The 17,427-nt window shown below is 35.5% G+C and overlaps 1 protein-coding gene across 1 annotated transcript in view; it reads right to left on the bottom strand.

The window, feature by feature from the left end:
• LOC128247800 (uncharacterized) overlaps positions 1 to 5,737 on the bottom strand; it is a 47,885-nt gene extending 42,148 nt beyond the window's left edge. Inside the window, exon 1 of the mRNA XM_052967736.1 lies at positions 3,508 to 5,737. Within this exon, the coding sequence (XP_052823696.1) occupies positions 3,649 to 5,196 (1,548 nt within the window). The 5' untranslated portion in view covers positions 5,197 to 5,737 and the 3' untranslated portion in view covers positions 3,508 to 3,648. The remainder of the gene's footprint in view (positions 1 to 3,507) is intronic.
• Positions 5,738 to 17,427: the final 11,690 nt, after the last annotated feature.

Here is a 17,427-nt window from a genome sequence, read left to right as displayed (position 1 = left end):
TATATATATATATATATATATATATATATATATATATATATATATATATATATATATATATATATATGTATGCATATGTATGTGTGTGTGTGTGTGTGTATATATATATATATATACACATACACACACAGACACACATATGCAGAGTCAATAGGCAAGGTCCAGAGATGCTCAATATAGAGAACACATAGCCGTGCTCAAATGATTTGAAATTACACTCCAAAGTCTTTCTTGAGAACTAAGTCGGCAGAGTAAAAAGCGGCAATAAGAGGATATGGAGGTAGTGGTGCAAATAAACACAAATGGGCTTTGTATGTAAAATAGCCATACATACATATACAGATGTAAATATATATAGGGATATATATATATATAGAGAGAGAGAGAGAGAGAAATTAAAAACTGAAAATATTCAGAAGACAAACACTTGTGTATAAGCATATAGATATTTATATATTTACAGAAACCTGAAGTACTACACCCTCTCTTAGGTTTCTGTGTCTTTTGAACTCCATGTACATATATAAATATCATAGATATTTATATGCTCATACATGAACATTTTCAGTTTTTATTTCTCTCTGTATATCCCCATATAATTTTACATGTGTATATGCATGTACGTATACTTTATATATCAAGCCTAAGTGTGTTTATTTGCATCACTATCTCCATATATATATGTATATATATGCATACAAATATATATGTATATATACATATATGTATATATCTATATGTATATATATATGTGTATGTTTGTTTATATGTTTATTTCCTAACCATGTGGTTCTAGGCTAAGTTTCACTGTGTGGCACCTTGGGCAAGTGTCTTCCATTACAGCCTTGGGCCAACCAAAGCCTTGTGAGTGGATTTCATAGAAAAAGCCAGTCATGTGTATAATATGTATATATATATATATATATATATATGTAGGGGTCCACCAAGGTTCAGTCCTCAGCTCGCTCCTATTTATCATAGTCCTCCAGGCAATAACACGGGAATTCAAGACAGGATCTCCCTGGGAGCTCCTCTATGATGATGACCTTGCACTAATTACTGAGTCACTATCAGAACTAGAGTTTCAGGTGAGGAAGCAAGGACTAGAATCGAAGGGCCTTAGAGTCAACCTAGCTAAAACCAAAGTCCTAATAAGTAGGAAGGTAGACAAAATACAAACCCCTTCAGGTAGATGGCCCTGCTCAATCTGTAGAAAAGACGTAGGTAGAAACTCTATAAGATGTACCCAGCGTAAGCTATGGACACATAAGAGGTGCATCAATATTAAAGGAAGGTTAACTAGGAATTTAGTTTTTGTATGTAGCAGATGTTCAGGAGCTATAAACACTGTAAATGTTCAGAAAACAACTTCTGCCACATTCCAGGGAGAAAAACTAGAAGTGGTTGATAGCTTCTGCTATCTAGATGACCAAGTTAGTAGTGGGGGAGGGTGTGCTGAAAGTGTAGCTGCACTGCTAAAATAAGAATAGCCTGGGCAAAGTTCAGAGAGCTCTTACCTCTGCTGGTGACAAAGGGCCTCTCACTCAGAGTAAAAGGCACACTGTATGACGCATGTGTATGAACAGCCATGCTACATGGCAGTGAAACATGGGCCATGACTGCTGAGGACATGTGTAAACTCGCAAGGAATGAAGCCAGTATGCTCCGATGGATGTGCAATGTCAGTGTGCATACTCGACAGAGCCTAAGTACCTTGAGAGGAAAGTTGAACCTAAGAAACATCAGTTTTGGTGTGCAAGAAAGACGATTGCGCTGGTATGGTCATGTGGCAAGAATAGATGAAGATAGCTGAGTGAAAAAGTGCCCCACCCTAGCAGTTGAGGGAACCTGTGGAAGAGGTAGACCCAGGAAGACCTGGGATGAGGTAGTGAAGCATGAGCTTCGAATTTAGGCCTCACCGAGGCAATGACTTGTGACCGAAACTTTTGGAAATATGCTGTGCGTGAGAAGACCCGGCAAGCCAAGTGAGACCATAATCTAAGGCCTCTGCCATGGGTGTAGCCAGCCCACTTATGCATACCTTTCCTTCATTGGACACTAAACTCTGCTTGCAAAGACCTGTTGAGGCAAGTGAAATCGAAATCGAACTAAATACGACGACTGGCACCCATGCCAACGTCTCCTTCATTGGACACTAAACTCGGCTTGCGAAGACCTGTTGGGGCAAGTGAAAGCGAAATTGTGATGGCACCTGTACCAGTGGAGCGCTAAGAGCACCGTCCGAGCATGATCGTTGTCAGAGTAGCTGTCTGGCTTCCATGCCAGTGGCATGTAAATAGCAGCATTTGAGTGTGATTGTTACCAGTGTTGCCTTCCTGGCTCTTGTGCTCATGGCACGTGAAAAGACATTTGAGTGAGGTCGTTGCCAGTGCTGCTGGACTGGCTTTCATGCCGGTGGCACGTAAAAGCACCCACAACACTCTCAGAGTGGTTGGCGTTAGGAAGGGCATCCAGCTATAGAAACTCTGCCAAATCAAATTGGAGCCTAGTGTAGCCATCTGACAGACTGTAACAGACTGTCTGTTACAGTCTGCCATGATGAATACCACAAGGTATTGAAAATACGTATTCGCCTTTATATATTTAATCCTTTATATTGAACACTCAATATTTCATATATTTAACAAGACATATTCCATATATTCAATAAGACATTCAATACTTCATTTCATTGTACCATCCATTTTTATATTATATATTATATATTCCATATTCTATATCCCACATTAATTTTACAAGAATATAAATAAAACATAAAAAACAGAGTTGGAATTCTTTTAGATAAAATAATATATTCCTCTATACACGATCATACAAAACCCTTTTTTTGTATTTATTTTTACTCACATATATATATATATATATATATATATATATATATGTATATATATAGCACACACACACACACACACACACACACACACATATATATATATAGGTTATGAGAGGTAATGGTGTCACTAAGACCCAAAGATATCAGGTAATGCTGAGTAAAGCTCCAGCTTCAGTGATTATGTGAATGAGAAGTCCAACATTTTATATATGATTACGCGAATGAGGAGTCCAATGTTTTATATATATATATATGATATATATATAATATATATATGTGTGTGTATATATGTATGTATATGTGTATATATATACAGACAACACACATATATATACACATACATGCATACACACACACACACACACACACATATATATATATATATATAGCATAAATGTATATATATACAAATATTTTTAATAGAGACATAAATACACAGTGTTAAGATATATATTATAAATGTATACATACACTTAATAATATATGCTAAATAGTACAAACATATAAATATACTTATATAAATTATTTAATTGCACTGATAATAATGATGATGTCAAAGAAGAGGATGTGGAAGAGAAAGAAGTGTCATTAAAATATATAAAACAAATACATGAGAAATGTTAGGTAAAAAATGCAAGAGTGAAATACATTACCTTGGAAACAATGTATTTAGGATGTCTATAATTCATGTGTATTTAATAAAATCAGTTTGATGATTGATTAATGTAATGACAGCAACTTTACTTCATTTACTTTCTACTGGCAATTTAATCATTGTTATTGTTGGTATTCAGTTACTTATTTATCTTCACGTGAGGATGACGAATGAACATTTTAATTTCTCCATTTGATTGTGCAGCAATCAACTTGTAACCAGTTTTATCCATGCACATTACTGCAGGCCGGTCAATTCCATCAAAAGCTGACAAAAACTCACAGTCATAGGTACCATCAGGTTTGAGCCTGTGGATTTTGCTGACTTTACCATCAGCAAGATATATAAAGCCATCTGGATCAATACATAAGCCCTTTGGGTCTATAACAGCAGCCTGGTCAGTATTAAAATACAGGAACTTCAATGCTCCATTAACATCGTAACAACTTAATATTTTATCTTTGCAACTAGAAATGAGTATATCCCCATGTGGGGATGTGGTCAGGTAAGCACATTCACCTTTCACATGAACAATTAAACTGTTTATTATTTCCCCAGTGAAAGAGAATACATCCAATGTTGCCAGTCCTCCTGGTTTCATACTGAGCCCTACCAATGTCCAGCCGACACCACGAGAAAGTTTCTGATATTGTTTTGGTACTGACAATCTTCCAGTAACCTTGAAAGGTTTGCTGAGTGTAAAGAAACACAGTTCAAAACTTAAGAAGAAACTGATTGCAATCTGAGTTGTTGAAATAAGTGTTATGTCTGATGGTGCTGAATTTAGTTTATATAAGTCAAGTAGGAGTCCTTCTTGAGAAAACTTCTTGATGTTCTTGTTCTTTGGGTCAGCCACTAAAATACAGCCATCGGCAGTAACTAGAATGTTGCTTGGTTCACTTGTAATTTCAATTCCAGGGATTGTACATTTGAACCCATCAAAAAGTTCTGCATGGACTTCTTTGCTGTTTTTATTCATGTTTGAATTACTTTGACAGTCATTAGAAACATTGCTTTTACATTTAATATCCTGCTTAACATTTGTTCCTTTCTCAACTGGGTTTGGTTTATTAACAAAATAATTCTTGAAATGTGTTTCTGATACCCTGTTATCCAACATTGGTTTCCGGTTACTTCGGAAGATTCTAGTATAGCTAATATCAGTATTTCTTTTGCTTTCAAACTGAAAGTGTTTTTTGTTACAAGGGGTACTTTCAACTATCGTTTTAGCTGATTTTGTCGAGTATGTCACAGACTTTGTAATATATTGACTACTCACAGATTGCTTTGTATAAAAATCAGAAATTTTACCTTTTTTCCTCAGTGAAGGGCAATTAAAGTATGCAATCTTAGAAAACGGTTTCTTCTTCATTATATTACTTTCATTGGTGATATTTAAAAGTGATCTAATCTTTGAGTTGTTCAGCAGATTAAGGAGGAAAATATTATCTGGGAATAAAGCTGCCCATTCTTGAATAGGTTTTGATGTGTCTTTTGGTTTAATGTTTCTCAAGCACTGTGGACAAGGAAATGTCTTTGTTGCGTCAATGGCATTGGCAGAAATATAGATACTAAGACATTCAACACAAAAACTGTGGAGACATGGCAAAGCTTTTGGTTTTGTTACTATAACACCACACAGATAACACTCAAATATATTCCTTTGAAATAACATCCGTGATTCCATTTTTGGATATGTAAAATTTGGATGGATTTGGATATTTTCCAGCTATTTTGCTCCTTTTGTAGATTTTTGTTTTTTTTCTCCTTTTTCTTTTCTTTGCAATATGAAGTCTTTTACTGAATCAACATTTAAAAATTTCTAAGTCTTAGGTTTTAATTCTGAACTTATAAACTATTGTGATAAATCAGTAGAATGAAATTGTAGAAAAATATAAATTAATCTTGGTGTGATGGCAAAATTCTATAAAAACAATTTGGATACCAGCAAAACATATATATTTTGTTTTCATTAAATGATTAAAAAGAAAATAAAGTTAGAAAGTTGTTAAAATGTGGAGTATAAGATATTGAAGTAAGATTTTGGCCTGCTCAATATTGTGTGTTCATTCCCTAAAAAGAATTGACAATGTCTGAATAAAAGACTGCAGAGCACAGCTGCCCAGTCATGGAATTTAGCTGAGATTAGTCCAGTAAGCCAGCAGACAGATAAGTTATAAATGTCCAAATTAAACCTGGATGACCTAAACACAGGAAGTTGTCTTCATGAACCTGTTTTATATGTGGAGATGAGCATGTGAACATACACCTCTTGCTCTTGCTCTCTCTCTCTCTCTCTCTCTCTCTCTCTCTCGCCCTCTCTCTTATATGAATATATATATATATATATATATATTCAGCACAATGTATATTTATGTACACATTTAGTGTAACCCTTGCCCACTTCACCTTCTCTTCCTTTGCAACTCTCAAAAGGCAAATTATCTGTTATGGAATCTTTCCTTACAGTAACTAATTAAAGAGAAGCTAACAAGGTGGGGATGGCTATCTGCTAGAAACTACTTAAGTAATGACACTCATACACATCAGCAACCAATGTCAGAGTTCATATTATAAATACAACAGCAATTGGTTGGACTGCAACCTTGACAAAGATAACATACTTTTGCTTGATACTAATCTTGTCAAGAGTTGTTATTTCTTTGATGCTCAAGTAGCTATGTCATGTGTTCAAACCAAGCTACTGGTATTGCACAGTGCATTGCATTTCATCTTGTGTTTAACTTTGGTGAACATAGCTAAAGAGAAAGTTAGAGAAAGACATTCTTGTCAGGAATTTTCCACAACAGTAGAAACCATTTATAGAATATTTGGTTCAAAGTATTCTGTACTCTTAATACCATCTGCTGAATAGGACTGAAATATTCCCTATAGTTGAAAATCCTTACAAAGTGTTTGATTCAGAGCAATCCATTTGACATTTGGTCATTAAGGAACTTGAATTCTAAGGAACTTAGGAATTCAGTTGAGTTTCTGGCAAATCTTGCAATCAAAAAATAGGATTTTAATCTATTCTAATTGAAAGTGTTTTATTAATATTATCTTCCTAATAAAGTTTATTGAGAGTTGTACTAACAGTGCTTTGTATTGATTAGGTACATTGTCCCTTATAGGAGAAGACTGTAGTTGACTGAAACATTTCTTTCACCAATTTCTGACTCGATGGTATTTTAATTCAGAAGATATTTTGATAGAATTATAAAGAATTTAGCCTGGTGTCTTACTGTGTCTTCCAATTTACATTTCTTTGACGAGATTTATAAATATATTTCTTTTTCTGATTAGCATGAGACCATTTCAAGGAGGCAGCGTTTGAATTTTGGAATTAATTTCACTATTTTATAAATAATTATTTATCAATCTCAGTGGAATGAAAGGTAAAGCTAAACGTTGATGGAACATCTAACCAAAGTAGCAATCTGCCACGCTGAAACTCTAAGCTTTGCCATCCCTCAGCAATAGCATCATTCTTCTTGCCTTCTATGAATAATTGGATCATTTTTAGTATATTTTCTGCATAATTATGTAATTAGTGTCTTTTAGTAAAATTACTTTGCAGCTGTCTACACAAATATATCTTGCTTTATATAATATAGACCATTAAAAAATTCTGATACCAAGACTGGTGGGATACAGCAAGATTCTTTAATTTCCATTTCTCTGTGGATCCCTTGTTTAAAATAAAGATTTTGATAGGATTAAGTATATTTTTCTCTCATCCGTATTGGTAGTGTGTTTCAATATTCAGATCTACCAACTGGTTATTTTATATTAATTTTGGGATTATTATTTATTTAGCTATAAGGAAAACTCTTTTGAAGAGAACATTTTCTTTCGTTATTTTCCTACATGGAAATCTCTCTAACCAACTGAAAATTCTACTGATTTCTTCACTTTTCTGAATTATTTCTATTTTAAAGAATTTTACATTTGTGATTTCTCAGAGTCCCATATTGGTATCAAAAGGTATGATAATAGAATAGGACAATAAAGTTTATGGTTCCAATTTAGCATTTTAAGTAAAACAGTTTTGTAATATTTTACACATTTGATAAACATTTCTTGGATTTGATTTAGAAAAGTTGATATTTCAAACCATGGGGCAGAAATGCATGCTTATTTGAGGGTCATTCAATGGTTATTACAAGACTGTTAGTAGGTTATTAGTTTATTAATTGTGGGTTATTACATGATTGTAAGACAGATATTTGATGGTTAATTCATGGGCATTCGATGGTTATTATATTGTTACTAATGGTTCTTAGATGGTTGTTACATAATCATGAGAGAGTTACTAAAAGGTTATTATATGGCTTTTAGATGAGTATTAAATTTTTATTAGATGGTTATTTAACAATTATTACATGATTATTATAAATTTAATATATGATTGTTAGATATTTACTAGATGGTTATGAGATATTTATCGATGACTATTTGAGGTTTGATGTTTATTAAATGGTTATTACATATTTTGTGTTGTTAGATAGTTATGACATAATTATCAGATGATTGTTTGATGATGTAAGCAAATAAAAATTACATACATAAAACCAGTTTTTCATATACATATCCATGTGTATGTGTATTCATATGTATTTATGTGTGTACATGCATCCTAGACTGCGACAATGTGGTTAAGTTTACTCCACAACCATGTAGATGCTGGTTCAATCTCACAACATGGCAACCTAAATAAAATAACTTTACTTCCTACAACCTCAATCCGACTTGTGTCATGTGACAGTCTGTAACAGAAACTGTAAAGAAGCTACCAAGATGGAATGTACTTAGATGTACTGTGAAGAAGCTACCTAGATGGAATGTACACTGTGTGTCATGTTGATTCTGACCGGGAATTACTTTTAAATGTACACATGTCTGGGGAATACAGATCCACTTACACTAAAATACAATAATTAGTTATAAGTTAATTGTACAATTGAAATATTCATTTATAATAATTGATGGAACTATCTAATGCATGTGTGTGTGTGTGTGTGTGGAAACCAAGTGGGCGGAATTGATTCACTGACTTGCAATATAATTTTGCAATATAATTGACTGCCTTCCTTTCTGTCTTTGACCCTCAGATGACTGTTCAGTCCCACTGCAGAGCTGCATGGTTTGAAGCATAGGTGACAGATAAAAGTTGTAACTTCCACAAGATTGATCTGATCACTCTGTGAAATATGATCACTGTTAACCACCATGAGTCTCTTCAGACCCGAAATCATATTGCAAGCCCTTTCACACACCACACACATTGAATCACCTAGTCTGGGAGGGAAAACATTGCATACAGTTGATTTTTCATGGGACTTCAGATGGTTGGCATACCTTGCCTTGGAATGGAGTTCATGGCCACACATTTCACACCTCCAAAACATACATGTACACATAAACATACACACAAGGACAGACTGAAAAGTTAATAGACTAACTATGAAGGGGTGATGCTAGAGCTGTGAAATCTTGCATGCATTAATTTCAACTCTTCTTTTAATAACTGTATTGTTTCTTTCCAGGTAAACTGATTACTCACTGTTTAAAGAACACTTCAAAAGTAACTAGTAGTGATATCGCTTAAAAATCGACAAACTTTGGCATCGTGTTGTTATCAAGTACCTGCAGAAAAAGGGCTTTCTCCCCAAGGACATTTATACTGACATGGTTGCTACATTAGGGGGATGATGCTTTATCAACAGTGCAAAAGTGGGCAGCTGAATTTAGGAGGGAAAGGAAGAGTCGTGAAAATGACCCAAGCTCTGGATGACACCAAGGGAAACATTGAATGTGTTCACCACATAGTGATTGATGACAGACAATTGACTATAAATCAAATAGTCAATGCTGTAAGCATATCCTATGTGAGACTTGAGAATATTCTGCACAATGAACTTGACATGACAAAGGCTTCTGCTCAGTGGCTGCCATGTCTTCTAACACCTGATCAAAAGTACACCAGGCTGATCACATCACAGGAAAATCTGACATTGTTTGAAGTAGATCCAGCTGGTTTCCTTGAATGTTTCCTAATCCAGGATGAATGTTGGCTTCATCATTTTGAGCCAGAAATAAAGAGACAATTCATGCAGTGGAAATACCCTTCCTCACCTGCTCCAAAAGAGGCCAAGGTTGTTTCATCTGCAGGGAAGGTGATGGTCTCAATGTTTTAGAGTGCAAGAAGTATTGCATTTATTGACTATCTTGAAAAGGGGAGCACCATCAATGGAGAGTACTATGCCAACTTGTTGAAGCAGTTATGAAAGGCTATCAAGGCCAAACAATCAGGAAAACTGATAAAAGGGGTTTTGTCTCATTAGAACAATGCTTCAGCACACATCCTTAATTTCAATGGCTGTTGTGTGTGACTGTGTCTTTGAACTGATTAATCACCTTCACTATCCTCCCCAACATGAAAAAATACTTGGTTGGGAACCAGTATTACAGTGATGATGACATCATGTCTGCTATTAATGATTTTTTTTTTTTTTTGGCAACGGAATCCAAGCACTGCAACACCAATGGAAGAAGGGGGCTATGTTGAAAAATAAACCTCATTTGGCTACATTCCATGAGAGTATCTTGGTCAATCTCCAAATTTTTCGGCCAATCCTCATATCATCATCATCATTTTCTTCATTTAACACCCATTTTCCATATTGGCATGGGTTAGACAATTTGACGGGAGCTGGCAAGACCAGGAGTCATACCAGGTTCCATTGTCTGTTTTGGCATGGTTTCTACAGCTGAATTCCCTTCGTAATACCAACCACCTTACAGAGTGTAATGGGTGCTTATTATGTGACACCAGCACCAGTGCTAATTACATGGCACCAGCATTGACAAGGTCACCTGTATATAAACACATACATGTACACATATATGAAAGGATGCTGAAAAGTTCCTGGCTTTAAGAGTATCATGAAAGGCCAGGTTAGAGGCCCATCTTCCTAAGTTCTTTTACAGAGCTTAGAAAAACTAAAGGGCTGCTGAAATAAGTGTGTGAATCTAAGAGGAGGATATGCTGAATAAAGACATTATTAATGGATCCTCCAGCATTTCCTTTTACCCAAAGCCAGGAACTTTTCAGCTCCCCCTTGTGTGTGTGTATATATATATGTATATAAATAAATATATATATTTATTTATACACAAACATACATACATACATACATGTATGCATGCATACATACATACATACATACATACATACATACATGCATACATACATACATACGTATAACAACAAATTTATGACATCCCTCTTTGAAGACTACTTCAATGCAATTCAAGAACAAGAGATTTCCACCAAGTAACTACAGCATAAAAAACGAAAACGTTCACAGACAACAAATGTCAGCTGTGCAAAACGAAGACTAAAGACATCATCCACATCATTTCCAATTGTGAGAAAATGTCTTCTAGATATTATCTTTGCATGAGGTATGAGGCATGATGCTATGACCAGAATAGTCTGGATCAGGATAACAAAAAAGAAAACACCTACAGACGAATTTGACTATATTGAGTCCAATGGTTCAGAAGAATATTGGTAGAACTTAAAAATTAAAACAACCAAGTTAAGATACAACTGGCCAGATATTGTTTTCTGGGATCACAAGGAAAAGATATGCTCTGTTGTGGAAATCAGCTGCCCTCTAGATACCAATGTGGTTAGAAAAATACAAGAGAAAAGGGACATCTATAGACCATTGATTAGAAGTTTGCAAATCCAGTACCCAAGATGTACTTTCAGCTTCATACCTATTATTATTAGAGCAACAAGATAAATACCTGTCTACAGCAAAGTATGGCTGAACTTGGGTTCTTGGGGAGAGAATACAAATCCTTGATTCATATGCCACAAATGATCACATTATCTGGAACTATAAAATTCTGCAAGACCGTTTTAAAGACTTAAAGGATGATTAACAAAACGTGATGCTTTCCTTCACCACCTTGCTACCAAGTAGGTGGCTGGTGAAAATTTACTCTAAAAGAGAGAGAAGAACACGTGTGTGTGTGTGTGTGTGTGTGTGTGTGTGTGTGTGTGTGTGTGTGTGTGTGTGTGTGTGTGTGTGTGTGTGTGTGTAAGCTGTCTAAGAGTCCATAAGTCAAGAAAAAATGTACTCGTATATCTGTCAGTATTAATCAAAGTGTACAGCATTATATATCAATTACGGCCGATCTTACTAATCTGTTTCACACTAGATGTTCAACGGAGTGTTATAGGTAAAAATCTGAATATGTAACCCTGCAATCTTCAGAGGTAACTGTTATGGAATGAAATATGGCGACTGCCATATCATTCCATAACAGCTAACTCTGAAGAGCACAGGATTACATAATTGGACTGTTACCTACACTCTGCTGAACACCTACTGCAAAACTGATTGGTATGATTGGCCATAATAGATATATAAGGACATCTATGGGGTTTGCAAATCCAGTACCCAAATTGCACTCTCAGCTTCATACCTATCATTATTAGAGCAACAGGATAAATACCTACTTGTTTAGAGCACTTTGATAGATAGACAGACAGACAGACAGATATACTGTACTGCTATATTCGATTTTGTTTCGTTTTGCCTTTTGATCCTGTTTTCCCATATTATATTGTGTAGGCATGTGGCCAAGTGGTTAGGATGTTAGTCTCATGATCACATGTTCGTGGGTTCCATTACTGGTTTAGACATGTTGAGCAAGGTGCTTCCTTTCACTTTGCTCTCAGTGTTTTAAGATGAGTGAGGGTCAAGACGTTTATGTCTGCTCGTGACTACATTGGTATCTAAAACTATCTTCAAAAGCATGGCACATGCTACCAATGTCATACTCGATTGCGAGATGTGGCTATTATCGGTTGTATTGTGGCAGTGGTGGTGGTGCTCGGGAATTTCCATTATTCGACGATGAGGATTCAGTTGTTCAATCAACTGAATTAACTTGTAGGTTATCCTTAATGTAATTCTCAGGCAGAATCAGTGTGACAGGGCTGCATCTTTTGAATTACGAGTGCAGCCCTCATTAACTTGTACATAATTTCACAAGGTATGGAGCGATCCAAGGTTATAAAATAAGACATTTGTCCAAGATGCCACATAGAAGGATGGAATCTGGAACGTTGTGGTTGCAAAGCGAACTTCTTAATCATTCACTCATACTGCGCCTACGATTATATCGTATTACAAATTTCGAATATCTTCCCAAATACATTTGGTATGAAGCAACTAATACGAGGCATTAACTATTGTGTAAGGGAAATAACTCCAATTATTACACCACTTCTAAGGGAAATAACTCTAAACATCACGATAAAGATTTATTTTATTCTACTAGAATTTTTCAGCTAATAAGGATGAAGCAATTTTGTTTACACACGCACGCACGCAGACACACACACACAGACACACTCGCGCACGCACACACACACACACACACACACACACATTGTCATCCATACTACATTTCTTCTCAATTTAGGCATACAGGTTCCTAGTTTGAATACTACCTGATATTATGTACATATCCTCAATAGGCGATCAGAGATCAAACTGATCTAAACGAAGTAATAAAAATATTTTCTAAAGTTTCATTCCTATAGATTAAGTTAAAAATCTAATAAGCTATAATTTTATTAACAGTAATTAATTTCAAACATTGAGATAATTAATCTAACAACACAGACCACAAATACCACCACCTATAGCTGTCCCTTGGATTTTGGTTATTTAAACTCCCCAAAACATGCCTTAATATCGTTTAGTGACTATGCACCACTTTCCTGGGTTTTAGACGACCATATCTTTCTTGTACTTATTTTCTTCTGCTATATAATTTATCAAGTAACATATGTCAGTATTCTTCTAGATTGTCAAACTAGTAGATAAGTAGATAAATTTTGAACAAAGCGATAAGTTTTGATGAGTAGATAAGTTTTGCGACAACTTAAACGTAACTTATTTTCCATTCCTGATGCCTTTTCATTACTAAAAACCTCAAGAAAAGCTCATACAGCTAAACTCTTTCATCTTTTCCTCACCTGAAAGGATATTGCTTCAACATGCTATCCATATGTGTACTTATGTGTGTGTACATTGTATTAATCTTTCTGTTAATCTTTTCCTAAAATCCTCATATTTAACACAAAAGATAGGCTTTACAGTGGCATTTTTTTCTTAAGTCCTTTTGACTTATATGTATGTATATAATAAATTGATCCCTTTCTATCTTTTCGACTCTATTCACATTGATTTATCTCTCTGTTCCTCTCACTGAGATTCTCTTATCTCTGTTTTTCCCTCTCTGCTGCTTCACGTCCATTTACTCTCTCTCTCTCTCTCTCTCTCTCTCTCTCTCTCTCTCTCTCTACTTCTTCCTACTCTCCTTTCTTCCCTATCTGAACAAAATGAACCTCAGCAATACCAACTACACCTTTAAAATCCAAACAAACTGGTAGTTTGAAGAAATGAAAGCAATACTTCCTTCATGAAACTTAGCAGAAGGATCATCACCAAACAACCTAATCACAGAAACCCTGAAGAGCATTGCTATTCACCAAACCACAGCTCAAATACAAACGAATTTATTTCTTCATCTGCCCTTGTTACATTGCATATTGAATTATTAATCAGTGTCTTAAAAAAGTGGGGTAATATGAAAAAGATCGAAAAGAAACCAGTGACACACTCTCGACAAACTCAATAGAATTTATGAAGGGTCAAAGTGGTACTGTGAGAGACTAATGCAACAAAACAGACATCAGCATTCTAAGCAACTGTGAGCCCAAGGAGAACAGCAGCAAAACAAAGACAAACCAGGAAATACAGAGAAACCAAAGATGAAGGTGGAGACACAAGAAAGAAAGCAAACTGTGGAAGGCTGTTGGTCCAAGGTGAGAAGAAAGATAAAAAATGTAGAACTTGCAGAAACAAAGGCTCTGTGAAAAAGAAAACTCAAGCAGTCTAGTATGGAGATACTGGGACAGGCTGATTATTTGCTCATTCCAAGTCCCTTGTGAACTGTATCTGTTTTACTCAATTCAAAACCAGATAAAACTGTTCCTGAGGAAGTAAACACTTCCATCAGAATCAGAAAGGACACAAGACCAGATTACAATACATACAGCTTCTGCCCTGGAAACATTCAGCTGTTGCATGCACCACTCCTAAGATGAGGCAAAATATAGATGAGGTGCAGACAGCAGCAGACAAGCAGCATACTTTTTTGATTAGGTTCAGAGGATCTGGAAGCTGGCCTGGCTTCATCAAACATTATGTCACAGAAACACATATCAGCACACAACACCACTGCAAACAAGCCACCCCTGATGCCTCCACAAATGCCAGGCCAGCAGCCACTACTGACACCCCGTATGTCACCCCAACATTCCCACTGAATACCAGGAGCCTTGTAACATCCCATCAGCATAAAACTTCATACTTGAGAGACTTAGTTACATATCATCAAGCAATAACAGAAACACATCTGACCACTGACACAGCAGATGCTGCAATACACATATTGAAGTATATTGTATTTCAAACTAATAGGATGGAAAGAACTCATGATGGTGTTGCAATGTACATCTAGGAAAATGTCACTCCTGTAATTTTCCTGTCACACTCAAACTCAGTTTGTGACTCACTGATGGTAGACATTAAACAGATTATAATGGTAATGTGCACTACATATTTCCCACTAGATACTCCAAATCATGGCTACTCATTTGAAGAGAGTCTCAAAAAGATGGAAGCTGTATTAAACAACCTAGATGACAGTCTTCACATACTTCTAAGAGACTTCAAATTTGCTGATGTCAAATCTCCCCTCTGAGGCCAGATTTCCATGTGACCTTACAAACAGGCTATTCCTGGAGCAAATAGTGCTCTACCCAACAAGGGGTAAAAATGTACTGGACCTCTGCTCCACAAATAACACATTATATATCCAAAATATTAAGGCATCACCAACGAGTTTCTCAGACTATAACTTATTAGAACCAACAGTATATAGTCTGCAGAAAATTTCAGACATGCAGTCTACTAGAAGCACTTGACTCCTTTCCAGCAACAGGCATGATAGAGCTGCACAATATGTTTGACTGGGTAATTTGCAAAAACCTGGACTTGCCCCATGATAAAAACTGATGGGAACACAAACCACCTCCAGTGCTTGAAAATGGTCACATCTCACTCCTCTGGAACTTCACCATTCAAACTGACAGAAAGATAGATGCAAATAGGCCAGATATCATATTGAAAGACTTCAGACAAAAACCATGCCTCCTCATTGATATGACTGTCCCAATCAATATAAATGTATCTGTCAAGACCTACCAAAAACTGAGCAAATATAAAGATCTTGAAATAGAAATTAGCAAAATGTGGAACCTGAAGACTAAAACAATACCTGTTGTCATAGGTGCCCTAGGAATGATAGCAAAAGGGGCTGATTGCTACCGAGCTCAGATACCAGGAAACCTCAAAATGGCAGAAATTTAAAAGATAGTGCTCATGGGAACTGCCCATATCCTACATAAAATACTGTCTATGTAATCTCAAATTTTAAAACAAACACATAATTTTCTTATGGTTTCTTAAACATTCTCTAGAACAACACTATGTACAAAACCAAATATATGGCACCCTAAGCATAACACAAACTTCTAAGTTGTTGTCTCTTAAGGTCTCTGGCTGAGACTTGGAGCAAAGCAAACGTTAAACATAAAATAATGATGATGATGATGATGATAGTTACAATGAATATGGATCTCATAACAACAATAATGATAACAATAATATAAGACCTAATATAATAATATTATGTAACTTTCAAATAAAATCATCTTGCCCTTTAGGCAACAAATGTTTTCTAGGAGACATTTATATGTGCTCTATCCATACTGACATTCTTTTGTCATTTCTGTTTCTTGCTACTGCTCTTTACTAAACTAACACTTTGTTCTGAAGTATATGTATATTGAGTTCTAACACTAGGTTATTAGTATCACTATCCCTAAGCAAAATAATAATAAAAGTAGTAATATATATATATATATATATATATATATATATATATATATACACATACATACATACATATATATACATATATATGGGAAAAAGTGAAAGGGGTACAGTGAACTTGCCATGAGGAGTGGAATATCTAATGTTTCGGATTCAAGCCTTTGTCAAGGGGCAGAGAAAAAGAGAAGAAAAGGAGAAAAAGTCAAACAGAGTTTACATCCTCTCAGCTTGAAAAACTGGTTGCAACTGATAATGGATGCAGAATAACACAGGCTGCTAACGTGAAACAGAAGTTATAGGAGAGTGTGTATTGAAAGGAGAAGGAAAGGGGTGATGGTGAGAGTAGAGATAAGTAAAAATGGGAATGTTGCAGAGAGAGTGTGGAAGGAGGATTAAAAAGGGTAAAAAAGAATTTAAAGGGGGTGAAAGGATGAAAGGAAAAATATTCATTTATACCTGTTGAGGACATAGCGCCAAGATCAAATATGAGACATTGCTCCTTGCATTTTCTAGAGATGGGGTATCCATGGTGCAAGGCCATACCACACACTGATAAATCATCAATAGAATGATTCAGTGTTGAAGTGGGTGGCAACAGGTTGGCCTGGCATATGAAGCATTATGCTTCTGATGTGTTCACAAAAGTGATCCCCAAGGCATCACCCTGTTTCTCCAATGTAAAGAGCACCACAGAGTCTGCATATGATGCAATATATGAGATTCACCAAATCTCATATATTCCCATATTTTTTCAAGTCTGTCAGATTATTGTCTGGCTATTATATACATACATACATACACACATATATGTGCGTGTGTGTATGTTTGTATATATATATATATATATATATATATATATATAT

The sequence above is a fragment of the Octopus bimaculoides genome, chromosome 5 (genome assembly GCF_001194135.2).
Source record: "Octopus bimaculoides isolate UCB-OBI-ISO-001 chromosome 5, ASM119413v2, whole genome shotgun sequence".
In the NCBI taxonomy this organism is placed as follows: Eukaryota; Metazoa; Mollusca; class Cephalopoda; order Octopoda; family Octopodidae; genus Octopus; species Octopus bimaculoides.
This window is presented reverse-complemented; position numbering and strand designations above follow the sequence as displayed.